At 41.8% G+C, this 26,756-nt stretch overlaps 1 protein-coding gene across 1 annotated transcript in view; it reads left to right on the top strand.

The window, feature by feature from the left end:
• Positions 1 to 26,756, top strand: part of LOC145402270 (uncharacterized) — a 101,655-nt gene that overhangs the window by 47,247 nt on the left and 27,652 nt on the right. The window contains exons 2-5 of the mRNA XM_080274397.1: positions 5,158 to 5,256; positions 10,459 to 12,231; positions 12,550 to 12,622; positions 12,667 to 12,826. Of these exons, the coding sequence (XP_080130523.1) occupies positions 5,158 to 5,256; positions 10,459 to 12,231; positions 12,550 to 12,622; positions 12,667 to 12,826 (2,105 nt within the window). The remainder of the gene's footprint in view (positions 1 to 5,157; positions 5,257 to 10,458; positions 12,232 to 12,549; positions 12,623 to 12,666; positions 12,827 to 26,756) is intronic.

Raw genomic sequence — 26,756 nt, 5'->3', positions numbered from 1 at the left:
GTGATAGGCTGGATTACTCTGCCTTACTGTAACCCGACCTAAAATTGCCATCCCCCATCCTGCATGCAAAGCTGTGGCAATAGATTAACACTAGAAAAATTACACTAGTCACGAAGAAGTGCTGTGGAAAGAAGGCAGAGCTGTAGCACCGCCCCAGTCTGCCACTCAGCTACATGAAATAAGCTGCAAGAGGACGAAAATCTGGGCCAAGTTAAGGTGAATAGAGTATAGCGGAGAGATTTTAACAACAGGTCCATGAATAATTAAATGAATAATGAATGAATGAGGGTGAATGATGCTTTGTTTATAATGCAGTAGTTTTTTTTTTTTCCATAAAGAAGGAACCAAAGGCCAGGCAAAATTTGTTCCCTCCAAGAAAAAACAAAAAACAAGATAACAGAGAGACACATTCAAGATCCGTTTATATCGAGAGGTACGCCTTCAGGTGGTGGCATTAATATACCCAGGCGAATCCACTGCCCGGGTACCTATGCAAACTTCCCCCCCAGCTTCCTCCCTACCCCCCGAAAGGAAGAGGATGGTGGACTTCCGGGACAAAAAGAACAACAACAATAACAACAACAACATCCGGCACTCACTACGATGGGTCTCTCTCCTAAGCTGAATAAAATCGTCTGGAGAGAGAGAGAGAGAGAGAGAGAGTCATAGGAGTCTAAGAAAAAAGATATCGTAGTCACCCATAGCCATCTCATTCGGACCTTTTTCTAGTCTTTATATTACAGTAAAAAATCGTGTGTGCCCGAGAGTGTTAATATTTTCTAGGGGTTTCTTCATGGTCAGAGTTGATTTTTCTTGTTTGATTTTGTGGGGTATTGATAGTTCTGTCTGTCTGTCTGTCTGTCTCTGTCTGTCTGTCTGTCTGTCTGTCTGTCTCTCTCTCTCTCTCTCTCTCTCTCACCTGTCATTCATCTAATTAGCTCTCACCTGGAACGGCACGCCCTAATGCTCACAAATTATCGAGAGAGAGAGAGAGAGAGAGAGAGAGAGAGAGAGAGAGAGAGAGAGAGAGAGAGAGAGAGAGAAACATCACCTCGAGAAAATACGTAACAAACCTGCCACCTATAATTTATATATAATAATTTTAACACCCATATAAAAAAATACAATAAAAATATAAAAATAAACCCACCATCGTCCTGAAAGGGTTGTCTCTCATGCTACTTAACCCTTTCATTCAGGCGACTCATTTTCTTGACTCACTCTTGGTATTTTCTTACAATTTTCTTTACCTTCTTGGAGACCTCTCGCAATGAAGGGGTAACTCTGAAAGCTAAATCCAACCCCTCCAGTTCAAGAAGGTCCTGAGTAAAATCGTCTGGAGGTAGCAAGAATAAAATCTCTCTCTCTCTCTCTCTCTCTCTCTCTCCATCTCCATCTCCATCAGTGAGGCATTTATAATATACATGAGATAATTAACGTGATGTGTAAAATGAAAGTGGTGAGCAACAAGCAAGAGGTACTAAAATATTTCGTAGCATGATCAAAACGACGCAAGGAGGGAAGCTGTGAATGTATGAAGTAGATTATAATTGTAAAGAGTATGGGAAGAAGCTAGGCTGATGAAATAAGGACTGGGTGATGATGATGATGATGATGATGATGATGATGATGATGAAATATGGACTGAGTGATGGTGGTGGTGGTGGTAGTGCTGTTGATGATGATGATGATGATGATGGGCAGATGAAATATGGACTAAGTGATGGTGGTGTGGTAAAAATAGTTGATGATGGTGATGATAATGATGACGATGGTGGTGGTGTGGTAATAAAGGATGATGATAAAGATGATGATGATGACGACGACGACGATGATGATGATGACGATGATAGGGTGAACACAGAGCAAACCATAAGACAAGCAACAGGTGGGAAGCAATGAGGGGCCTGATAGGGGGGAAAATTTATGTCTAGCCAGGGCACAAACAGGCGAGGCAGGTGTGGACAGGTGAGGCGGGGAAGCTTCCGGCGTGTGGTGACAAATGTAAACACGCAAATTTCCAGACCTCTTTTTTTCTTTTTTTTTTTGATATATGGGACTCCTTAAATCCATCAATACCATGACCTCTTATATACTTTTTAGTTTTTATGCCAACAAATAATTTTATATATTTTAGGGGCGTCGTCTGGTTGATATAATTTCTCTGTACCATGACCTCTTTTTTATTTATTTATTTATTTATTTATTTTTGATGCTAACGAATAATTTTATATACTTCAGGAAATTTGTTTGGGAGAAATGGAGTTAGAAGCAATATCCCTAAACCCCTTCAGCACCAGGACGCTTTTTTCATTTCATCTTTTTTTATTTTTGATGCCAAGAATTACTTTTAAATATTTTACATGTGACTGGTAGGTATATAGTCAGAATTATTATCCCCCCAAACCCCTTCAGTATCAGGATGTGTTTTTACTGTTCCTTTTTGCATCACCCAGACGATTTTATTCAGTTTAATATCTCTACAACACCCAGTCTGCTTTCACCCGACGGGTCTGGGCGACTGGCACACCGTGAATACAGTGAGACAAAAACCCATATTCCCGTCAGGTAAGGAGGTTCCCTAGCACCTCCTCCTCAGCGATTTATTTTGTGGATGCGGGTAGTTCATATAATTTTGCGTGTTATCTAGGCAGAGTACGGCGATTTTAGAAGGATTTATATAACACCTCGAAGAAGAACAGTGAGGTGTAATAAGCAAAATAAGTCGCTTGGGAAGAGGTGTTAGGGAGCACTTGGCGATTCTATACCGCTTAGGAGAAAATTCTGGTGAGGAAAGGATCAAACTCCTTCACCTTAATTTGGCCTAGATTTTCATCCTTTTGCAGCTTATTTCACGTAGTTCAGTGACAAAATAAATAAATAAATAATAAATAAATAAATACAGCTCTACATCCTTTCCACAGCACTTCTTCATGACTAGCACCATATTTTAGTGTCAATCTACTATTACAACTCGGCATTCAAGATGGAGGCATGGCAATTTTGGGCCAAGTTAGAGTAAAAAGAGTATACCAAGACTATCCCGTAACCTCTTCCGTACCAGGACATGTAAACTGTACTTTTGCTTCCGACACGTGATTTCATTTATCCCATGTCTGGCCTCTGTTGATGAGGAAATCAATAATATTATTCATCATACCCTTACGTCAACGAATGGACATTACCAATAATATATGTAAGACTGCCGTTACTAATACCATAATTTTATATGAAACTCCCATTCCTGTTACCATACATATTCAAGATCATCATTACCACGGTTATACTCGTATACATTAGTACCATTATTGTTACCGCCGTGACATACGAGTGCGAATGTTGACAGAAAGATCTCTGGAAGTACAGAAGAATTTATACCTGTGTTTTGTGGATTTTGAAAAGGCCTTTGACACCGTGAGGCATGAAGCGATGGTGAGAATGCTGCGAATGGTTGGGGTAGATAATAAGGATATAAGAATCACCGTAAACCTTTCTGGAATTAAAAAAAAAACTGCTGTTTGAGTCGGAGAGGAGAAGACAGAGTGGGTGACTATAAAAAGAGGAATACGACAGGGATGTGTTCTGTCGCCAAACTTGTTTTCTTTATACGGACAAGTTGTAATGGACGAATTGAAGGAATTGCAAGGGGTCAAGGTTGGTGGTAAGAACATTAATAATCTGAGGTATGCTGATGACACGGTACTGCTAGCGGATTCGGAAGAGAAACTGCAAGACCTGGTGGATGGATTGGTGGAAGCATGTCAACAGAAAGGGATGAAGATTAACATCAGGAAAACAAAGGCAATGGTACTAACATAACGGAGAGAAGTGATAAATATCCAACTTAATATCCACGGAAGCTATATAGAGCAGGTGAGAAATTTCGAATACTTGGATGTTGTTATATCAGATGACGGAGAAAGTGAGAAGGAGATTGTAAGAAGAATTGGTATTGCTAAAGGAGCTTTCGGAGGAATGAGAAAAATTTTAACTGACATAACTATGGATGTGAGGACACGAATAAGAGTGTTGAAATGTTTTGTCTGGTCAACGTTATTATACGGGTGCGAAACGTGAACAGTAAAGAAGAAAATGAGAGAGAGATTACAAGCAGGTGAGGTATGGTTTTTGAGAAGAATGATGCGAATATCATGGATAGAAAAAGTAACAAATGAAGAAGTTCTGAGATGGGCAGGAGTGGAAAGAGAAATGATGAAAACTATTAGGAAAAGACAGACGGAATTTTTGGGACATGTTACAAAAGAACTTGAAAATGACTGTTTACTTGGAACAATAGAGGGAAGAAGAGCAAGAGGAAGACAACGATTAATGTATATGGATTGTATAAGAAGCGATTTACATGAAAGAATCAGCAATGTGGAGTTAGTCAGGATAGCTGAGGATAGAGGAAGATGGCGCTCCATGGCCGCTAACGTCACGTGACCGGCACTTCGGTAAAGGACATACGAGTATAAGATTATCATTACTATCACATTATCATTAACATCACCGTATACAATATTACTATTACCATTATCATTATTATGTATACAATTACCAGTACCATTGGCATTATCATCACTATTCGTACCATTATCAAGATTATATATAAGGTTACAATTACTATCTCCATAATTATTACCAACATAATATATATAACATTACCATTACAACAGTCGTCATTATGTATCAGATTGCCATTGCTGCATCCATTCTTACATGTCAGCACACCGTTAGTATCATCTAAGTAATAAAGTTAAGCTGTGTATGTGCGTGACTCTGTACGTTTGTTTGTTTCTTTCACGATAACGGTAACAGACATCGACTCCCTGGAGTACGTCCAGGGAGTGTCAAAAAATACCAAATAAAAATTATGGCAATCGCGCGCGACGCGACGATGCAAAATTTTTGGAAATCGCGACACGCGAAATATGCGATTTCTTTTTTGACTTCATGGTCAAACGTGGTCACTGTGGGCTCAATAACAGTGTGGTATTTACAAACACATTGTGCTGGAAAAGCTATTAATTAGTCCCGCAAATTCTGCGGGCAATCACTAGTTATATTACAATTATTATTACCACCACCAATTCACCATTCTCCTGCTAACTGCATCAACTGCCCTCATTAAGGCCACGTTCTCTGCTTCCCCCACAGACGCGCACCACAACACACCTGCTTCTCCTCCACCTGGGCGTCATTAACATCCTCCTCGCTCTCATCTTCCTGTTTCTGCTCTTCCCAGCCGCTATACAGGTGAGAGGGAAATGGATGGATGGATGGATAGATACATAAACAGATAGATACAAAAACAGACATAAATAAGCGATGATAGATATAGACAAAAGATATATACATAAAGAGAGAGAGAGAGAGAGAGAGAGAGAGAGAGAGAGAGAACTACACAAAAGATACGATATAATTAAAAACAAACAGACAGGTAACTTCATGCATGGATAAACAGTCAGTTAGTCAGGTATTCAGTTACAATGTTATATATTTGTTCGTACTGCCTCCATCAATATTTGGAACGTAAAATCATCTGTTGACAAAACCATGCGCCACACCGTCCCAATCTGATAACGACACTATGAAGCGTGGCATTTTTAAAACAAATTCAGATCTAAACCCCACCCATGTCAAAAGTCAGGTGTGGTGTTAGATGTGGTGGTCGCCTACTCCCTCCTATATCCCGTCATTATTTGTATCTTGTTGGTTGGTCAGAAATGGGGTTTTGAAAAGTGGTGTGTGATTTCTAAAGACTATTCCTGCCTGTGTCAGTGGAGCCGTCCTTGTACACGACTGTCAGCTTAATTTCAGGCAAAGACGTAATTATGTATGATAAACCGCTTACACACGGTGGAAAGACATAGTCAAATGGTATATTACATTAGCCATCACAACAACGCCATCGGGATATAACAACAACATATTAAAACACAATAAGTATACTGTAGTTGATTCACTATTTATACAGCTAATACCCTGATTCCAACTGCATCAGTATCACATGACTATTAGTCGCGTCAGTAATACACAAAGATAATAATAATGTTCTTAAAGACTATAATATTTCCCATAATATATTAGCTTACAAAACAGATAGGCAAGGAAAATTACAGATAGATATACTTCCTATGTAAGTTATATATACAGTATACATACATACATATATAGATAGATAGATGGATAGATGTATAGACAGATAGACATATATGAGAAAGAGAGAGAGAGAGAGAGAGAGAGAGAGAGAGAGAGAGAGAGAGAGAGAGAGAGAGCGTGTGGACACAGCAAATAAAGGTCTCATATCCAGGGGTAATATGGGGCCGAGGGACGTGAAGAGGAAGAGGATAAAATAAATAATAATAATAATAATAATAACAATAACAATAATAATAAGAATAATAATAGTAGTAATAATAATAATTCATCATTCATTCATCATCCAATCCTACGTTGCCCCATACGAAGCGTAGAAGCCCGGGGCTGGGCAAGTTGGTCCTGGCATTTACGATACGAGTGACCAGCCTCACTCATCCCTGAGTTGCATTAAGTGAGCAATAAACCCCAACCACCCTTTGGATATAAACCTTCACCGGCTCAATCCGATTGGAGCGCTGTAATTACCCACTAAACCACCAGGTGCCAAAATTTGGTTATATGGTTACCACCCATCGTGGTAAATGGTTTCCTGGTGTACAGGAGACCATTTGGCTTGTCACTCAGTGTAGAGTCACCCACAGGCAGAAGGAAGAGGAAAGAATAAAGGAAAGAAATACAGAAGAAGGAGTTTAAAGTCACCCGTAGGCAGAAGGACGAGGAAAGAATGAAGGAAAGAAAGAAAAGAAAGACAGAAGAGGATGGAAGAAAAGAAGGATGGAGGACAGGAAAGGGCAGGCACCCGAGAGCAGCACTACATCGACTGAGTGGATGGTGAGCGCCCCCACCTACCACTGTATAATAATAATAAGAAGAAGAAGAAGAAGAAGAAGAACAAGGCGTGTGTCACAAATCCGCTGTCAGTGGAGTGGTTACGAAAGAGGTCAATCGAGGTCATCCATGTCAATAAGGTCGATGCTAGTGACGCGGGCGATGCTTGGGAGGACGTGTAAACAAAGCTCACCTCTATCAGTGTTATGGCCTCCCAGATAGGAATCAAGATCGATAGAAATACAGACAGATAGATAGACAAGCAAACAGAGATAGATACTATAGATAGGTAGATAGACAGGCAGATAGACAGAGATGGATTGACAGGCAGAAAGACAGGTATGCAGGCTGAATAGATATAGATAGATCAAACGGATAGACAGATAGATAGATAGATATTTGCTGACACGGGTGAGATGAGCGGAGTGACACGGGCCAGACGGGCTGGACAAACGTTTACACTGAATACCTACGACTGCACCAGGGTCAGTGAGGCAGATAATTAAGTGTTTCTAAGTCCCAGCCTTCCCCCCCAGTCTGTTTGATTGACCTGTGCAGCTAAGATGTATGGGGCAAGTAGGGTGTGTTTGATTCGCGGCTGCTGATTGGCCGCCGATGATGTCATTGAAGTAAATGCAGGCATGTACTGTACTGCAACATGCGGACGTTGGTGTACACCGTGGGTGGATATTATAGTGCAACATGCGGACGTAGGTGTACACCGCGGGTGGATGCAGTGCAACATGCGGACGTGGGTGTACACCGTGGGTGGATAATTTACTTCAAACGTCACTCATTGTTTTATAAAATTTATAAACAACTTTAATTTTCTTTGATAAAAGTAAACTTTTTAAGCTAATTTTGACTTCTTTAGCTTCGGAAATTATTCCATATTGAAACTGGCTGCTTATATTGCAGGCAGTTTAAAAATATAAACGTCTTAAAATAAGAAGAGCTGTAGATCACAATCATCGGCAGCCAATCAGCAGCCGCGAAACAAACACACCCCATCAGTCCCACACATCTCAGCGGCACAGGTCAATCAAACAGGGTACAGAATATAACTTGTGGGAAGCTGGCCATGATGAGCGAAAGGGAGAATATTTTGTGATATGAACACCGAAAAAAAAGACCAGTGAGGTGAATATCAAAGCTTTGGCCTAGAAATCTCAATAAAAATAAATAAATATATAAATGAGGAGGGTAGAGGTAGGGAGATGGCAGGAAGGTGTGGAGTAGGAAGGAAAGGGTGAGTACATCCTGTGAAATAGGGCACTGTGTGAGGAACGGAAGAAAAATCTCTAGTACACTTGACGCGGAGATGGAAAATGGGTGAGGTGGGCGGAAGGGAGTGGGAAGGTGGGATGAGGTGGGCGGAAAGGAGTGAGTGGGAGGGATGGGCTGGGATGGTGAGGAGGGTGATGGGGCAGGTTGGATGGTAAGGACGTGGTGAGTCATTCCATCTACGTTTTCTCCTAAGGCCAGCAACAAGAGGTACACCGAGAAATTAAAGACGTGTGGCTCTCATATACCTTGCACATTACGACACAGGTAATAGCGGTGAATGGGAGTATTACAGAAAGTAGCTAATTCATAAGGTAGGTAAGTAGGAAGGTACGAAGGTAGGTAGGGAGGTAGGTAGACAGGTAGGCTAGGTACGTAGGTAGGTAGGTTGGTGGGTAAGTAGGTAGACAGGAAGGAAGGAAGGAAGGTAGGTAGGTAGGTAGGTAGGAAGGTGGGTAGGTAGGAAGGTGGGTAGGTAGGAAGGTGGGTAGGTAGTTAGGTAGGCAGACCGAGGAGATAATTTGACACAAATAGACATTTTAAGAGAGAGAGAGAGAGAGAGAGAGTGAAACCTCAACCTTGAAATCAAACAAACAAACAAGCAAATGGAAAGCAAACAGACAGGTGAAATGCAGCCTAATTAGCCCACCTGTGCTGGACATGTTACAGGCAGAGGGGTGAGGCAGAGGTGAATGTGATGACGTAGAGGTGAGGCAGGGTGAAGCAGGGAGAGGTAGGACTGAATGTGAGGCAGGGAGAGGCAGGGTGAATGTGAAGTAGGGTGAGACAAGGTGAGGACAAATACAGGCGAGGGAAAAAGCGTAATTATTCAAAATACTAAGGGCACTTACTCAAATATTTATCGTTTTTTTTTTTTTAACCCCTTCACACCGAGACGCGACAGATAAAAATAAATAAAAAATAAAAAAAAGTACTGCAGCTAAGGGGATAAACAGATTATTTTTATACAATTCTTAATTATTTATTCATTTACCTGTTTTTCCGGGGTAGGGGATAAAAAAGGGTAAATGAATGAGAGTAAAGGAGGTGGACAGGTGTAACTCCATCAAGACAGGTGTGGGTAATTCCTTCAAAGGTTTATTTCATTCTGGCTACCAAAGGACGATTTTATTCAGCTAAGGAGGGGTTAAAAAACAATCCCCCAGCAATATGACAGGTGTTTCCTCCGTTACATAAAATCGTCGACAGGTAACATGAAAAAAGGATCATCGTAGTGAATGGGTTAAGGAGAAAGGTGGATCACACAGGAATGGTGGACAAATAAGAGTACAAAGAAGTGACGCTGAAGGGAGGATGAGATGGAGGTGGAAGGGTAAGATGGAAGTGAACGTGATGGAGGTGGAAGGGTAAGATGGAAGTGAACGTGATGGAGGTGGAAGGGTAAGATGGAAGTGAACGTGAAGGAGGGTGGCTTGGGTTGGAAGGAGGGTGTGGAAGTAAGTGGTCATGCAAGTGGTGGGACGTGTTTCTGAGGAGGTCCACCTGTAAGATCTCTGCCGTTAGTCGTTTGGTAATAGGCAGACAGAAAAAATGCACAAACCCAAATACACATACTACTACTACTACTACTACTACTACTACTACTGCTACTTTATGTGATATTAAGAGGAGCTGTTATTGTTGTTGATGATGATGATGATGATGTGTAACTAGAACCTGACATGCAACCATCCATTTATAAATCCAGGTCCCTTTTTCAGTTCCACGTTAAAAAAAAAGGGGGGGGGGAGCCAAAGAGATCCTGCCTAGAGGTCTCGTGGTCATCATCATCATCATCAATTGTCAGTGATTTTGTTTTATTTCCTTTATTGATGCGCCGTATTAAAGACAGAACTGAGCGACCGGGAGGTGTGAGTGGTGGAGAATGGGCCAAGCAGCAGAGCCCTCTAATCTCTGTAATCCTCCTCCTATAACTCCTCTCTCTCTCTCACTCTCTCTCTCTGAATCGAAAGCCTCACTGGGAAGATACTGGGTGGAGAGAGAATGGGCGGAGAGAAACTGGGTGGTGAGAGACTGGATGAAGAGAGAATGGATAGAAAGACTGCAAGGTGGAGAGAGACTGGGTAAAGAAAGACAGGATGGAGAGGGACTGGATGGAGAGAGATTGGATCGACAGTGCATGGATCGAGAAAGATTATGTGGTGAGAGCCAGGGTGGAGAGAGTAAAGCATCAAAACCCTTTAATCTGAACCCTACCCTTCTAACCACCACATCTTGTTTCAGGCTGAGTGGTTCGGGGGTGCTGGGTCCGGGTGCGTGACAGGTGCGGCGTGGTCCGGACTGCACGTGGCGGGGGTCTGGACTATCACGGGACTCAACCTGGACAAGTTCGTGGCCATCGCTGCGCCGCTCCACTACGCGCGCTTCGTATCCCCCAGGAGGGTCGCCTTAGCGCTGGCGGGGGCCTGGGTGGTGTCGGGGGGTCTGTGTGCTCTGCCTATACTCCATCCTGGTCTGCGAGGCACCCCAAACCCTCCAGCCCCCTGTATGCCGAACGTTGCAGGGGCTAAGAATGGGCTTGGCAGGGGCTATGCCGGGGCGGTGGCAGGGTTGGGCTATATCCTTCCCGCCGCCCTGGTAGCGGGGGCCAACCTGCGCATCCTGGTCATCGCCCGCCAGCACCGCCACCGCATCGTCTCCGCGCTATGGGACGTCACGGTGTCAGCACAGGCTACCATAACGCCGCAGCGATCGCACCTCTACCTGGCGCGGTACAGAGGGAGGTCCGCCGCAGCTGCCGTTCTGAATCCACTTGGCACATTCCTCCTGCTGTATCTTCCTGCTGCCGCCACGCTGCTGTACGAGGCAGCATCAAGAGTCCCCGCACCTCAGTCCCTCACCCTGGCCACCCTTTCCCTCCTCAGTCTGGCTCCTGCTGTCAACGGCTTCGTGTACGGGGTGCGGTCCAAGGTCCTGCGGCACAACTTCAAGAGCTTCCTGCGCAAAAGGCTGTACCGTAGCGAGGTGCACCATGAGATACAGTCCAGGCCATCCACGGCGCCACCCTCACGCCGCGCCTCACTCACACCATCACTCTCACTCCCCATCCCCGCCAGACTCACTCGCCGTATGTCAGAAATTCTCATCCAGCCACAGCCAGTCAACACGCCCTCTAGTGATGGCGGTGGCAGCAGGCTAATGCGAAGGGGCTCTGAGGCTAGTAGTGCACGGGGAAAAGGCTCGTGTCTCTCCCTACCCTACCCTACCACTCCGCAGCCTCAGGGGAGTCTCACTAGTGCCCTGGACACAGCAGGGGCAAGCTCAGGAGGTGGCAGCTCCCAGGATGCCCCAGATTCTTCCCCACCACGTAGTCCTCTGAGTCGGTTGGGGCCCCGGGGGGCTCTGCGGATCCTGGGGCAGTGGAGCAGTGTAGAAGAGGAGGGCAGTGAAGGTGGAGGGGGCGGGGGGCAGGGTGGGGGACATCGGTCATCCCTGCGCCGTGCCCTCTTCGCCAGGAATAAGCAAAAGAGTCTGGACTTGGAAATGACCACCCTCTCTGCCCCACCCCGCCCAGGCACCACCCCGCCCCGCAGTGCATCCCAGCAGATCGTCGGGGAATTGGGCAGCCCCTCCTTGACCCGCCCACTCTTACTCCCCCGCCCTATGCCCCACCAGGCCCCGCCCCTCTCACCCGCACGACGTACCAAGCGAGTCTCATGGTCATCGGACAGTTTCTCAGACACCCCAATGGACTCGGACCCTGATGGACTGTACACGAACAACACCAACGCCAACGCCAACGTGTGTCCGCCGCGCTACCGCAAGAAGGCCGTCCTGCGCCACAACGGACTGCGCTACGGACTGTCCAAGGTGTCCCTAGAGCGCATCGACTCTGAGGACACGAAAGTACCCATGCCCACCTCCCCACCCTCTAGATTCCAACCCTCCACCCCAACCTCACCTAGGATACAAAACAGTCCCTTATTTTCCAGATTCCAGCCTTCCAGCCCCTCCTCACCCCTCACCACCCCACCCTCACCCCGCCCCAACCCCTGTGTCCCACCCTCACCGCGCCACCCCACCACCCCGCCCTCGCCCTCACCCCTCATACATCTCTCACATTCCTCCACCTCTTCCCGCCCACCCCTGCCCCCCACCACACCCGCACCTCTGTCATCCCGCCCATTCGTCATCCCCACCACCCCGCCCTCACCAAAGCTCCCCAAAACAACCACACTGCCAACTTCCCACCCACCCGTCACCTCCTCCCCACTCATTTCCCACTCCATTACACCTTCTGAGAGGAACCACGTGACCACTACCGCACCCTCCACCCCACCCTCACCCCGACCCAACCACACCACCCCACACCAGCCACCCCACACCACCCTGGCCAATGGAAAGATACACTCCACCTACAACGGTCACCACCCACTCTCTGACGCCAATCCACACGCCTAAACCCATCCACACGCATCCACACAAAGCCACTTTCCATACCCACGTACTCAATGCACTCTATAAATACCCAGCCACTCGAAGCTCTCTCGTTACGCCTTCATCCACACTCACCTTGCCTCACCCACCCACAGTCCATGCTCTCATCCACACTTATCCACCCTCATCCACACAAATTCACGAACTTAAAACAGTCACCCACTCAAGCCTCATCAACACCCATCCACCCTATTCTCTCACTATACTTCCACCCACTAAAGACCTGCCCCATCCACACATCCACTCCATATTAAATTCATCCAAACTAACCTACACTCTTCCATATAAACCCATTTTCGTTACACACTCACTCAAGAAACTATTCCACCCACTCAAAATTCCATCAGGTCACCCATCCCCTCCACCCTGCCCCACCCACACACCTTTCCCGTATTCTAGGTAGCATGGGAGGCTTCGTAACACCCCCTCTTTAGCGATTTATTCTGCCTCTCACACCTTAACATTCATGCAGGCCGTTCATAAAGTTTTACAGTATGGACACAGTTTGCTTTAATAACATAGGCTACAGGAGGAATATGCAGATGTAACGTGAAGAATAACTCGCTAAGGAAGAGGTGTTACGGAAACGACCAACAATCCACTCTCCCCAAACCATCAACCAATTAAGAGAAAAACAAATTAAGCCAGTTACCCCTTTAGCCGTCATCCCATCTCCGTTTTCTTTAACCCCAGACAGACTAAACCAAACTGCACCAGCCACAGGACGGTACCTCAGAAAGTGTTAAAAGTTTGTCGATTTCTACCTAACTAAAATGAAAATATACATACGTTGAAATATACTTTGAGGATGAAACGCTTACAATTCCCCATGAACTGCTGGCTAAGTGTTATCTCAGGTATTGTGGGAATCTAATATTACGTTTAGTTTTGGGAAGAGGCTTGAAACATAAACGAACAGTGAATTATTTATGCGTAGGAGGTGTATTTATATGTTTATAGAGACTAAGACTGACGCACATACAGCTAGACAGACACAAAGAAAAGCAATAGCCTACATTTTTTTTAAACAGATAAAATCCTTGGCAATATCTATGTTTAAAATGAATTACATCAATATCCATGCACACTTAATTTACAACCAAGTCAAACAATAATAATAATAATAACAGTAATAATAATGAATACAAAGAAATACACCTAAATACAAGCGATACTTTTGTGAATACATTTAAATCTCACCCTTGTTATACATACACAAAAAAAAGTTTGTAAATATTAAGGACTGATTCTGAAACACTCTTCTTGTGCCAAAGTTTCCGATTCTAGTGAAGTGAAACGCCCTAGTCTACAGTATTATGTGGGGGAAGCTTTTTTGAAACAGATGCAAAGTAATGTTGAGAATGCTGTGCGAAGAATATGGAATGCGAAGAGAGAAAGGGAAGAAAACGGAATGCTGATTGCAGAGTACAGAATGAGAAACGAACGAGGGAAAGAAATGTTGAGTGAAGAATATAAAATGCTGAAAGAAAACGGAGAATGGAATGCACAGTGAAAAAATGTGGAAAATGATAGAGAAAAATAAAATATGGGAAGAGCACAGAAAACGAGTCAGAAAAAGAGGACTTGCAGGAGAAAAATACGGACGAAAGAAAATGGAGTAAAGCAGGAATTACGAAAAAGAGAGAGAAAAAAAACGAAGTATAAAATGGAAGGAAAAATAGAAAATGCAGCAAATTTGAGAAAACAAAACAAAGAAAAAAAAATACTGATATAAGCAGAAAACGGAATGCAGGAAGTTGAATACGAATGACGAGATGGAACAAAGTAAATTAAGTTGATCAAGATGAGGAATTTTTAACTTCTTGAATACGATGGCGTCTTTTAAAATATGTTCATGCTACTTCACGACGATTTTATTAAACTTAGGAAAGACCTCTCGTAGTGAAGGGGTTAATGAAGGCTGCATCTAACCCCTCCAGGTCGTAAGTCTCTCTCCTGATCTGATAAAACGGTCTGACGATAACATGAGTGACATAGAAAAGACGCCATTTTACTGAAGGGGTTAAAATGGGAGACGAAAATGACCTAGAGAATTTGTCGAGTTTTTAAGAGGAAGGAACCTTGGAAAGCTGTAGGTGTAATACAAGATTTTGGGGGGCTCTGTTGTGATTGAAAAGTTTCCAAAATGCGCCATTGTTTAAGGACAGCGCAGAGGTTGATTAGTTGTGCTACTGCAAGTGGGATGCGTTGATGTCTCAGGATGTGCAGGGTTTTACAGATTGGGTTACTGCCCGTGGAGTGCGCTGCTCAGGACTGCGCAGGGGTTTATACAGTGTGCTTTTTGGAAAGTGCAATGTCGATGATTGTGCAAGAATTCTGGCATGTGTGAGTAGTTTTAAGACATGCAGACTTTTAATGCATGCACAAATATTCAGAATGTGCAAAGGCTTATATATATATATATATATATATATATATATATATATATATATATATATATATATATATATATATATATATGGAGAATATTCAGTAAATTTCCATTGCTACACGACGATTGTGCAGATTTCAGAGATTAAGCCTGTGTTTTGACAAGGCACAGATGCCTGAAGGTTATGGAAATTGCCAGAGCTGCGCAGGTGTAACTGTACCTCGTAAATGGCGTTCTTTTACAAGGCTGATATTTACAAACAACACACATGTCCTCTTAGAAGCGCAGATGTCACGAACCAAATGAAAAATACAAGCTGCGCAAAACCGTGTATATGTTTCAAATGTGCAGTCAAAGCTGCGCAGGGTGGACGTTGTTAACATTGGTATTTTGCACTTACAGTTTAAAGGTGCCAGCCTTGCGCAGTAAGTGACTGTATGTATGTATATCGGAACATTTCCAAACAGTGCATTTGTGATGTTTCAGAAAATTTAAGCAGCTGCGCAGGTGTCAAGTCTTGAAACCGCATCTAAGGTGTCTTCAGACCTGGCAGGTGCACACATGTAAATATCTGAGTATCTGGGTATGATGTTACATTTTATATTTACTAACAGCGCAGAGGCCAAATGTCGAAGAACTGCGCACGTGCTGTATTCTTAGATTTAACAACTGCGCAGATGCTAATTTGAAAACTGCTTATTTGAGCAGTATCTATATTTATATATTGTGCTATCAGAACACTGCCCATCTGAGCAGCACCCTTATAATTAAGTATGCGCAGTCATGAAACATTGCGCACTTATGCTGTATCCTTAACTTGCGATCAGCACAAATGTCAGACCCTAAACACTGAATTTGTGTTGTATCATCAAATCTGCTGTCTGCGCAGATGTCAGTTATTTAACAAAACTGCGCATTTGTGGTGTATATTGTCAAAAAAGAATGTATATCAATGTCCATGAATGTTCATAGGTGTCTAAGTCGTCACCTGCGCAACTGTCCCCCCACCACTGCGCACACTCTAGTCTAAAACGCTTGTAGTCAGCGCACGTGATACCCAAACTGCGCCTACCCGTGCCATGTATGTACCCGAGTGATATTGTATGTAAACACGTATATACTACATATATCATAACGTAGGTAGGAAGACACATAAGAAATCTGTTTTGAGAATATCACATAAATACACAGAGTATAATTGTAAGTAGGTAGGCAGACACAGGTATAATGATTGTTGTTTTTCAGACCGAGGACGTCTTTCTCTCTCTCTCTCTCTCTCTCTCTCTCTCTCTCTCTCTCTCTCTCTAATATAGCTTATACAAATACAACCCTTTTTCACATAGTTTTTTCCTGTGCTGAATAAACTCGACTGAGGAGAGTAAAAGAAAATAAAAGGCGTCCTCAGATTGAAGAGGTAAAATCACTCACACACACACACACACACACACACACACACACACACACACACACACACACACACACACACACACACACACAAGTACCCTACATAATTTATTATGGGTAGGTGAACATAAGCATTTTTTAAGTAAACATTTTTTTTTTAACCTCCAAACGTCTTGAAATTCAGGTTTACAATGACACTTTCGTAATATATACCGTATATCACTTTAACTTAGTGTAATTTGCTCCCTATCTATTTATATAATTTTCAGAAGCATACTATCATATCGGTTAAAATGTCTTCCTTTTTCATAACTTGTATTTTCACTTCATTTACATCAACGTACAGCTTTATTGTTTACTGTTCGGCTTGTATTTCAGAAACACACTTTTTTTTTTTCTTTACCTTGCACAGACACACATGCTTTCAAGTTTACAGTCTGCGTGTTTTATTAATTACTGATTCACTCATTTTTGGCGCCTTTCATTTCTACATTTACACAGTCGGACTCTGGCTTTTTTCATTATCATTTTCTTTTTGCATATTAAAGAAATTTTTACATATATACATAACACAGATTCACTTAGCTATATTCGACACCAGACAGCTATATAGTATTTTTATATGCAAGAAAGAAGGAACCAAAGGCCAGAAGCCCTCAACACTGTCCCCTCCAAGAAAAAAAATAAAAACCAAATAACAGCCAGATTCAAAATGCACAAAATAAGAATCAGGAATTAACACAATTAAACATTCCCGCACTCAGTTCAACATGGCAGCTTCTTTTTTTTTTTTTTTTTTTTCCCCTCATATACTGAAGTCCACATATTCAAGACGAACATTTTTCACTCAGCACCCCACTCAACATTACCACATACAACCACACACCTGACCAGAATATGTAAAAAAAAAAAATAATAATAATAATAATAATAATAACGACACCCTTTCCACGTCACGCAAACCGCATACCGTATCTGAAAAAAAAATTACGACCCGACGCCGCATCTCGTAAGGGGTGGCTTCGACATAAGGATCTAAAGGTTTCTCTGCACCCATGCAACAACGACCCTTCTCCCACAACACGCCACACTCCCTCATATACTACACTGTCTTGCTCCTCCACGTGGATCTCGGTCTGCCTCTTCTTCTTCTCCCAGCCACCCCACATTCATATATAAATTTCAGGTATCCATAAATAAACATGAAAAAAACAAATACACACATGAAAAATTTTACACACGCAGAGAATCACATTATTTATATTATATATTCATGAAACACCTTCGTAATACACACACACACACACACACACACACACACACACACACACACACACACACACATGGCTATTGGAAACTAATACACAAAAAACATAATTTATTATTATTATTTTTATATTATTATCATTATTATTAGGCTACGATATTGACTGTGATGTTTCTTGGCCTTCATAGTCAGTACATACATACATACATACATATACATACATACACACACAAATTTTTCAAACATTCCTAATACACTTTACACAGGCACACACAATCTCTCCATGTCGTACACACACACACACACACACACACACACACACACACACACACACTAGATGTAGCACTAGCACTGTTAATGTCCTAGAAACACTAGACTGATTGATGTAAAACTGAAGCTTGCTAGGATCTTCGAGTTATGTTGTTACCTCTCTCTCTCTCTCTCTCTCTCTCTCTCTCTCTCTCTCTCAGAATAATTGCCCAAAGACCTGAGTGTGACGTGTAAACCAGCTAAGCGTGATATGTGTAGGATTATAATGGTTAATGAATAATTGTGGATGTTATCTGGTGTGTGTGTGTGTTTCTGCCACGGCCTACGAGGGAAGTATTATTATTATTATTATTATTATTATTATTACCGGCAATATTAATATTATCATTATTTTTATTATTATGTCCGATTGTTGTCGTTCCTGTTTCTTCTGCAGGTTATTATTGTTATTGTTACTATTATTAGTATTATAATATTTTATTATAACTTATTAATAACTTTATTATTACTCTTGTCATTCTCTTCTGAAGTTTACATAATCTTCAACATACTATTATTATTATATTTATTAATATATATATTCTTAGCTTAAATATTAACTCTGCCAATGACTGAGACAAGCCATGCCAGTGAGGTTAATAGAATATCAGTAACAGATAAAATATTAGAATCATTCATTCATTCCACGGATACTCTGGCTACTACTAGAAGATATTATTAGAAATTGAGAATAAAATATAATCAAAGTAATCAGATAATGAAAATGGAAAAATTAATACCGGAAATAAAGTAAGCTATACACTAACAGAAACTAAGTATGATAAAGAATGGGCTGAAAAGAACCACATAAATAAAAAAGAACTAAAAATAATGCACTAATTAAAGGAAGGGCATCTCTAGGAATGTATATATAAAAATAAATTTATGGCAATACGTATGCTGAATAAAAATAAATGAAAATACGAAGAAAGAAAACAATACAAAGATAAATAAAACATGGTCAGAGATAGACAAGAAAAAAATATATGCAAATAAAATCTATAAGTACGAAAACAAGTAAAATATTAAGACTGACTATAAATAAAGGATATTTTATATAATGTAAAGAAAATGGAACCTAAATATCCGTTTTCTTTGCTGTGTCATAGTTTGTTGGTGTTTGTTTCTCTCTCTCTCTCTCTCTCTCCAAAGACAATAACAAGAGCTTAGTAACCATTAAGCAGTTTTAGGGGCATATCCATCACCCCCCCCCTTAATTCCAAAAAAAAAAAAGGCTATATTTAATTTTTCGATCCATTAACCCCTTCACTGCGATGACGCCTTTTTTTGCCCCCCCCCTTCTTGCTACCCCCAGACGATTTTACTCAGCTGAGGAGAGAGATTTCGAGCCGGGGGGGGGGGAGAATAACCAGCCGTATCCTTCATTAATCTATTACAAACCTCCTCTATAAATAAATAAATAAATAAAATAAATCGTCCGGAGGTAGCAAGAGTAAAAAATTTTTGAAAAAGACGTCCTCGGGCTGAAGTGGTGAAAATTCTGTCCCTCCTCCTAATTCCAATTCCCATATACTTTTTACCAATTTCCAAAGCCTAATCCCATAGTTCACCCCCACTATGTTGATCCATTAGGAGCTTTACCGTATAGAATTGTATATACTTTATTTTGTGTGTATTGATGCTGAATGGTTATTATTATTATTATTATTATTATTATTATGATGATGATGATGATGTACTTAATGTGCAAACTACTGTTATTGCTACCATTTTCATTGCTAATTTATTCTTATCACTGCCATTTATTATTATTATTATTATTATTATTATTATTATTATCAGCCGTAGGTGAGCTGATAATAACCAATACTTTTATCAATCATTTTCTTCACCTCACCAAACCTCAAACATCCATATCAACAATAACTTGCATATAATTCGTCTAATAATACTTTTCACACCTATAAGTAATAATTTTCACTCCATTACTCATTTATTTCAGCCTCCCTTGGCACTCCATTTTCTTTTACTGTACGGCACATTTTCTTTCACTTCTTTAACCTTTACTGATTTTAACATGATTTTTTCTCGCTAATATTAATCACCAACTTTTTTCTTTTCGTTTTTGGCTCCCCCTTTCATATATCCTACTTCCCATTCCCTCAATTTCATGTTCACTTTCCCTTTTCCTGGATTTTTTTTTTTTTCTTTATCCTGTTTACCGTTTCCCATACACTCATTGATGGTCTATTTACTATTACCCATTTTCTGTTATTTGCCTTCCATTTTTCACTTCCCTATTCTCTGATCTAATGTATGTGTCTTTTATCTGCTGTTTTCCATTTTCTGTCTCCAGTTTCTCTTTCCTTTACAGTAATTATTATCTCCGTAGTTTACCTCGTCTTTCGTTTATCTATCTGTCTAAATATCTATCTATTTATCTATTTTACTAAACGCATCTTCCATCTCTTTTTTTTTTTTTTTCCATTTTCAGTGCCCCACGTCCGTTTTCATTACAATTCATGTTATCCTCATTATTTCCAATTTTTCACAGTCTTTTTTCGTACAAATTATATTAAACACTCCGTACGAGACCAAATATAACTATAATAATTACCTTATAAGTTATATTAATTGATATATATATTCTTTATCAACTTATACATATACCTACCCCCTTCCCCTCCCTTCCTTCTCTCCCCTTTTTTCCCCTCCCCCTCCCCCTCCCCTCCCCCCCTTTTTCCAAACCTCGTATTCTGTCTAGATGAATATTTTTTTACACAAACTTGTAAATAACGACAATAAATATGAATGAGATGTCAGTAAAGTGTTTCATTATTCCTTACTTGATGCCAAAGCAAGTGACATGTGAAGTTGAGTGTAGGAGGACTGTTGGACCTCAGGGAACGGGCCATTAAGTCTATGCGCAGAGTTTAAAAAAAAAAAGGTAACAAAGGTCTACCTGAAAAATTTTGGCTGTAACTCATTAAAGTAAAAAAAATAATGAAGTATATTTAAGAAGGCCAAAAAAAAAAAAAAAAAAAAGACGTGTATGATCCGAAATTTTTATATAATATTAAAATGAAAAATAAATAATGCATATGAATCTATTTTTTACAATGGCTGGATTGAATGATGTTTTTTATTTTTATACCATCAGATAAAGGGTTTCCAAAAATCTATATTAATCTTTCTATTATTGTGTTCATTATTATTTCTCTAAAACTGTTGCCTATTATTATTATTATTATTATTATTATTGTTACTACTACTATTATTTTGTGAGTCAGGGGCCAGGTGTGGCGTTTATTAGTTTACTCTTCATGGCTATGATAAAAACATTTGGCAGAATTAAAATGCTGCCGAAAAAAGCGCGACTAAGTGGATTAGCTGCCTCTCCTATGACCTTGACCTTTGACCCTCCACTACCTTCATACTGGAATGTGACCTAGATATGGCTGATGAATACCAAGCTGCAAGAAATAAGGACTCAAAGATAAGGCAGCCAAATATAAGAAATCAAACACACACACACACACACACACACACACACACACACACACACACACACACACACACACACACACAAACAGAATAAAAGATGTGACCTGCAGATAAAAGCAATCGTGAAGCAAGGTGTGCCCTAAAGCCAGGTCATGAGAACCCAGTGTCTGGTCATACAAGGTCAATATTTCCGCTTCACCAGTCCGTTCCCTGAGGCACCTGGACCCCACCACCCTGACCTGACCTGACCTGCCCCCCTCCCTCCTGTGGGTAAACGAGGAGGAGAAGGGCGAGGAGGAGAAGGAGGACACAGCTGATGTTATATCCAGGTCCCCAGTTGCACTCCTGGATGAACAGGTGGGAAACAAACTGTGTCCTAGAGTCTGACCGTCACGAAAATCGACCTCGTGTTATTCCAGTTGGGAGGTGAACGTGCTAACCAATACATCGCTGATTAAAGGACAGGATGCGAGAGAGAGAGAGAGAGAGAGAGAGAGAGAGAGAGAGAGAGAGAGAGAGAGTGTGTGTGACAGGTGTATGCATTAAACCCTTCAATGCCATGACGTCATTTCCACTGTAATTACCCTCAAATTACCTTCAATCACTTCGCTATAATTATTCTCTCGTCATGAAGAGGTCACTAACAATCCCCATTAACCCCTTCACACCCGGGACGATTTATTTTATTATATTCCAACTACCTCCAGACGATTTTCTTTCGTGATTAATTCCTTCTTTGAGTCCTTCACTGCTATGCCCTCTTCACCTCAACTTGGCCCAGATTTTCGTCATTTGTCAGTTTATTTCATGTCATTTAGCGGCGAAAAAAGACACTGCTACGGCTCCACATCCTTTCTATAGCACTTCATCGTGACTAGCATCATTTTTCAGTGTTAATCTATTGTTAAAACTCAATATTCAAGATGGAGAGATGGCAATTTTTAGGCCAAGTTAGAGTAAAAAAAAAAAAATACAGTATGCTATCCTATGCTGAAAAGAAAAGGTTAAATGCAATCCTGAATAACCTTCTCTCTCTCTCTCTCTCTCTCGATTTTATTATGGGACATCTCTGGCTTTTTTCTTTTTTTTTACCAGCTGCGATAGAGAAACTGGTATTGTTTTTTAATGTGTGTGTGTGTGTGTGTGTGTGTGTGTGTGTGTGTGTGTGTGTGTGTGTGTGTGTGTGTGTGTGTGTGTGTGTGTGTGTTAGCAAGATGATTTTGCAACCGCTTAAGAAATCATCACAATTTTTATAGGTGTGTACTAGGTAAAAAATTCGATCATGAGTTCGAAATGGTGAAAGTCTGTCTGTTACCACGATAACTTCGCAACCGCTCAAGATATCATCACAAAATTTGACAGGTGTGTAGTAGGGATGAAAATCTCCTACGAGTTCAAAATTGTTAAAAGTAGGTCAAGGTCAAGGTCAAGGTCATATTCCGAGCCGCGCTAGATATGTATACGCTCGCGGCTGGTGTGTAGTGGTGGAGTGGGTGAGGGAGGGTGTAGTGGTGAAGTGAGTGAGGGAGGGTGTAGTGGTGGAGTGGGTGAGGGAGGGTGTAGTGGTGGAGTGGGTGAGGGAGGGTGTAGTGGTGGAGTGGGTGAGGGAGGGTGTAGTGGTAGAGTGGGTGAGGGAGGGTGTAGTGGTGGAGTGGGTGAGGGAGGATGTAGTGGTAGAGTGGGTGAGGGAGGGTGTAGCGGTGGAGTGGGCGAGGGAGGGTGTAGTGGTGGAGTGGGTGAGGGAGGGTGTAGCGGTGGAGTGGGTGAGGGAGGGTGTAGTGGTGGAGTGGATGAGGAAGGGTGTAGTGGTAGAGTGGGTGAGGAAGGATGTAGTGGTAGAGTGGGTGAGGGAGGATGACTTGGAGTGGCTGGAGTGTGGTAAGAGATGACTGCAGGTGCTTTGATGTTTAGACAGGCAGACAGGCTGTTAATTAGATGGGTAAACACATACATACATACATACATACACACACACATACATAAGTACATACATATATACACACACATACATACATATCCTGAAAGAGAGAGAGAGAGAGAGAGAGAGAGAGAGAGAGAGACGCCAGCATCCCATGTTAAAGGTAAGCGACTGGTGTGGGTTTGTGTGGAGGTGGTGTGGGGTGGTGTGGAGGTGGTGTGGGTATTTATAGACTATCCTGTATGGAATCTAGCTTGTGGGGGGGGGGAGAGGGAAAGGAGGGTCGCCCACGTATAACCCAACACGCTAAAAGGGCAAGTACTCAAAGGGCGCATACCTCCACCAATGATCAACCGCTGTAATTCTTTTTTTCCTACCAGACGGATACTTTTACGGTCTCACATGGTCAAATAAATTCTACGGTCTTACTCTATTCTGTTACAAAATCACAGAGACAGCATACCTCCGCCACGCCGATATAATGTATGAGCTATTCCTGCATCTGAACCCGGAACCGTTTCACAATCCAATCAACTCTTCCTCGACCCGCAGCCCACCTATCCACCAGGTTTCACTGATATCCGATAACATCTTTTTGAGGCATATAGTACACAAACAAACAGACACGGGTAAATACATAACATCCGTCTCACTTCGATGGCGGAGGTAATAAAATCGTCCGTCGGTAGCATGGCGTAAGTAGGCTGAAGATGTCTGGGTTGATTATTTCTGAATCCTTCACTATGATTGCTGTACCCTGAATAGATGAGTAAAATCGTCAGGCGGGAACAGTAAGTAAGGGGAGTCACTGTGTAGATGGGGGGTTACGGGGAGTGTTTGTTCACGATGAAAAATTTCTATTAATAAACTGAACAAAATCTCGCAGTAGCCTACCTTGAATTAAGTCTAAGTTGCTACCACACTGAAAAGGTTTCCAGTTCTTCCTGCAAACACTTCACTCCGAAACTTCTCCCCCAAGAAAGTCAATTACATCAAAAGTGAATGAAGTATTGCAATGCATCACAAAGTGCCCTACCGGACGATAACCATACATAGGTATAGTGTATACTACGTGGGTATGATAGCAATACGTATGTACTGTGTAGGCTATACAATATGGGTATGTAAAGACCTTGACCCTGGTTGTTGCGCGCGACACACCGTCATGGTATGGGGAAAAATTGTGTGGAGTTATATCAGTATCTGCCCATGCGTGTGGAAGTTACAGAGCGCACACGACAGACGTATTGACGCACTGACGGAACCGCGCAAACCTATAGTCCACGACCGGTTTGACGGGGAGGGGACTAAGAAGTTATACGAAAGGAATTATTACCAGCCCCTCCACCACTAGACGTACGGCCTGCGCTTACTAACCTCGTCTGGAAGCGGCAGGAAAGTAGGTCAGTAAAGTCAATAAAGTGAAGGATTACTGGCGATTACCCCTGACCCAACGATGCGTGATTCCTAAGCTGAATAAAGTCGTCTGGCGGTAACGAGGAAAAAAGAAAAACTACATCACCATTTCGAGTGTTAATGGCCAGACGGACACTGCCAGAGCCGCAGTAAAGGTGAGAGTGGGGGGAAGGGAGAAGGGGGATTGGGGGGAGGGGGAGGGGGAAGAAAGGGCGACAAGGGACTGGAGAGGTCGTTCCAAGGGGGGTTAGGAGGGGTGTAAGAGGAAAGAGGGGTGTAAGAGGACGGAGTGTAAGAGGACAGAGGGGTGTAAGAGGAGGGTAGAGGGGTGTAAGAAGAGGATAAAGGGACGTTACAAGGCTAACAAAAAATAATAACATAATAATAATAATAATAATAATAATAATAATAATAATAATAATACCGTAATAAAAAGTAGCACACATTACAATTTCGCGTCATTTTCCCGTCCACAGCACCAAGGTCACTGAAATATGCATAGTTTCATTACCCCGCTCCTGCCTCCACAAAATTTCCCTCCTGTAGTGTTTTAGTTCTAGATTTAACTTTATTATCTTTATTTCCCTTTACTACGCTGGCCACACATTCCTTTACTTTATTCCCCCTGACGCCAGACGATTTTATTCAGCAGCCACAGAGGTTAGTAATCTCGATGAAGCTTTTTGGCGCTGTGGATTTTTTTTGTTTTTTATTGGTAACAGAAGTCGGAAGGTTACCCATTAAAGTGGTGTAATATCTGTGATGTTATTCTCTTAAATCCAATGCAGTGGTTTTAATATCAGTCTCGATGTGGGCAGTACTAGGGAGCTCTCATAATAATAATAATAATAATATAATAATAATAATAATAATAATAATAATAATAATAATAATGAGTACGTCACAATAGAAAAGCATAAATTCGCAAACCTAAACCATTACACACACACACACACACACACACACACACACACACACACACACACACACGAAAAAAAAAAAAGGGCTGATTTTTAACAATCTAAATATCACACCAAACCGGGTTACTGGACTGCATTACTTATCACTTCTATTCCACCGACATACATTAAATTTTCCCCCTCTTTACACCTCCCTTCTAACCCCTACTCATTTCCATCCAATAATGTATGTTTTATTTTTCTTCTTCATATTTCCTGACGATTTTCTTTGGTCCAGGAGAAATGAAAATAAAGATACAGACTTCACTATTATAGATCTTAAAGTTACAGGAAATCATCTCTTGGAATCAACATAGCTGGTAAACACTTGTCAAAGGCAAGATGAAATAATTATTCCTGTATTACGTGTATATCCAGACAAATATTAAAGTTTGCCCAAAAGTTCCCACCGCATATTCCAATTTTCTTCGAGACAACCCCCATTCCATTTTCTGTGAGCCCAGTTTTAGAAGGGAACACGAAAGTATATTGACATGAGGTCCTCTGTGACTTTGTTCTCCTGAGTGCTGGGGCGGTTCTGGGCGGTAAGAAGCAAACTCACACACACACGCACACACACACACACACACACACACACACACACACACACACACACACACTTTTTCATATCATTTTCGTATTTTCAACATACACAGTCGGTCCGGTGATGCATATTTTTTTTAAGTGTTACTCTTAAACAATAATATTTATTTCCGAAAACCCTACTGCACTGACGGGCATAATGAAGAATAACTCCAGTTCGGAAATTCTCTTCTAAACTGAATATCATAGTATGTCCTCGGGCTGAAGGGAGTAATGATTCTCTCTCTCTCTCTCTCTCTCTCTCTCTCTCTCTCTCTCTCTCTCTCTCTCCATGAAAGGCCAAACTAGATTATATATACCTAAGTTTGTTAGTTCAAGACCATTAGGCTAAAAGTTTCCCCACTGCGGCTC

The sequence above is a fragment of the Coenobita brevimanus genome, chromosome 57, assembly GCF_032717465.1.
Source record: "Coenobita brevimanus isolate Jiangsu-jjx chromosome 57, ASM3271746v2, whole genome shotgun sequence".
Taxonomy (NCBI): domain Eukaryota; kingdom Metazoa; phylum Arthropoda; class Malacostraca; order Decapoda; family Coenobitidae; genus Coenobita; species Coenobita brevimanus.
This window is presented reverse-complemented; position numbering and strand designations above follow the sequence as displayed.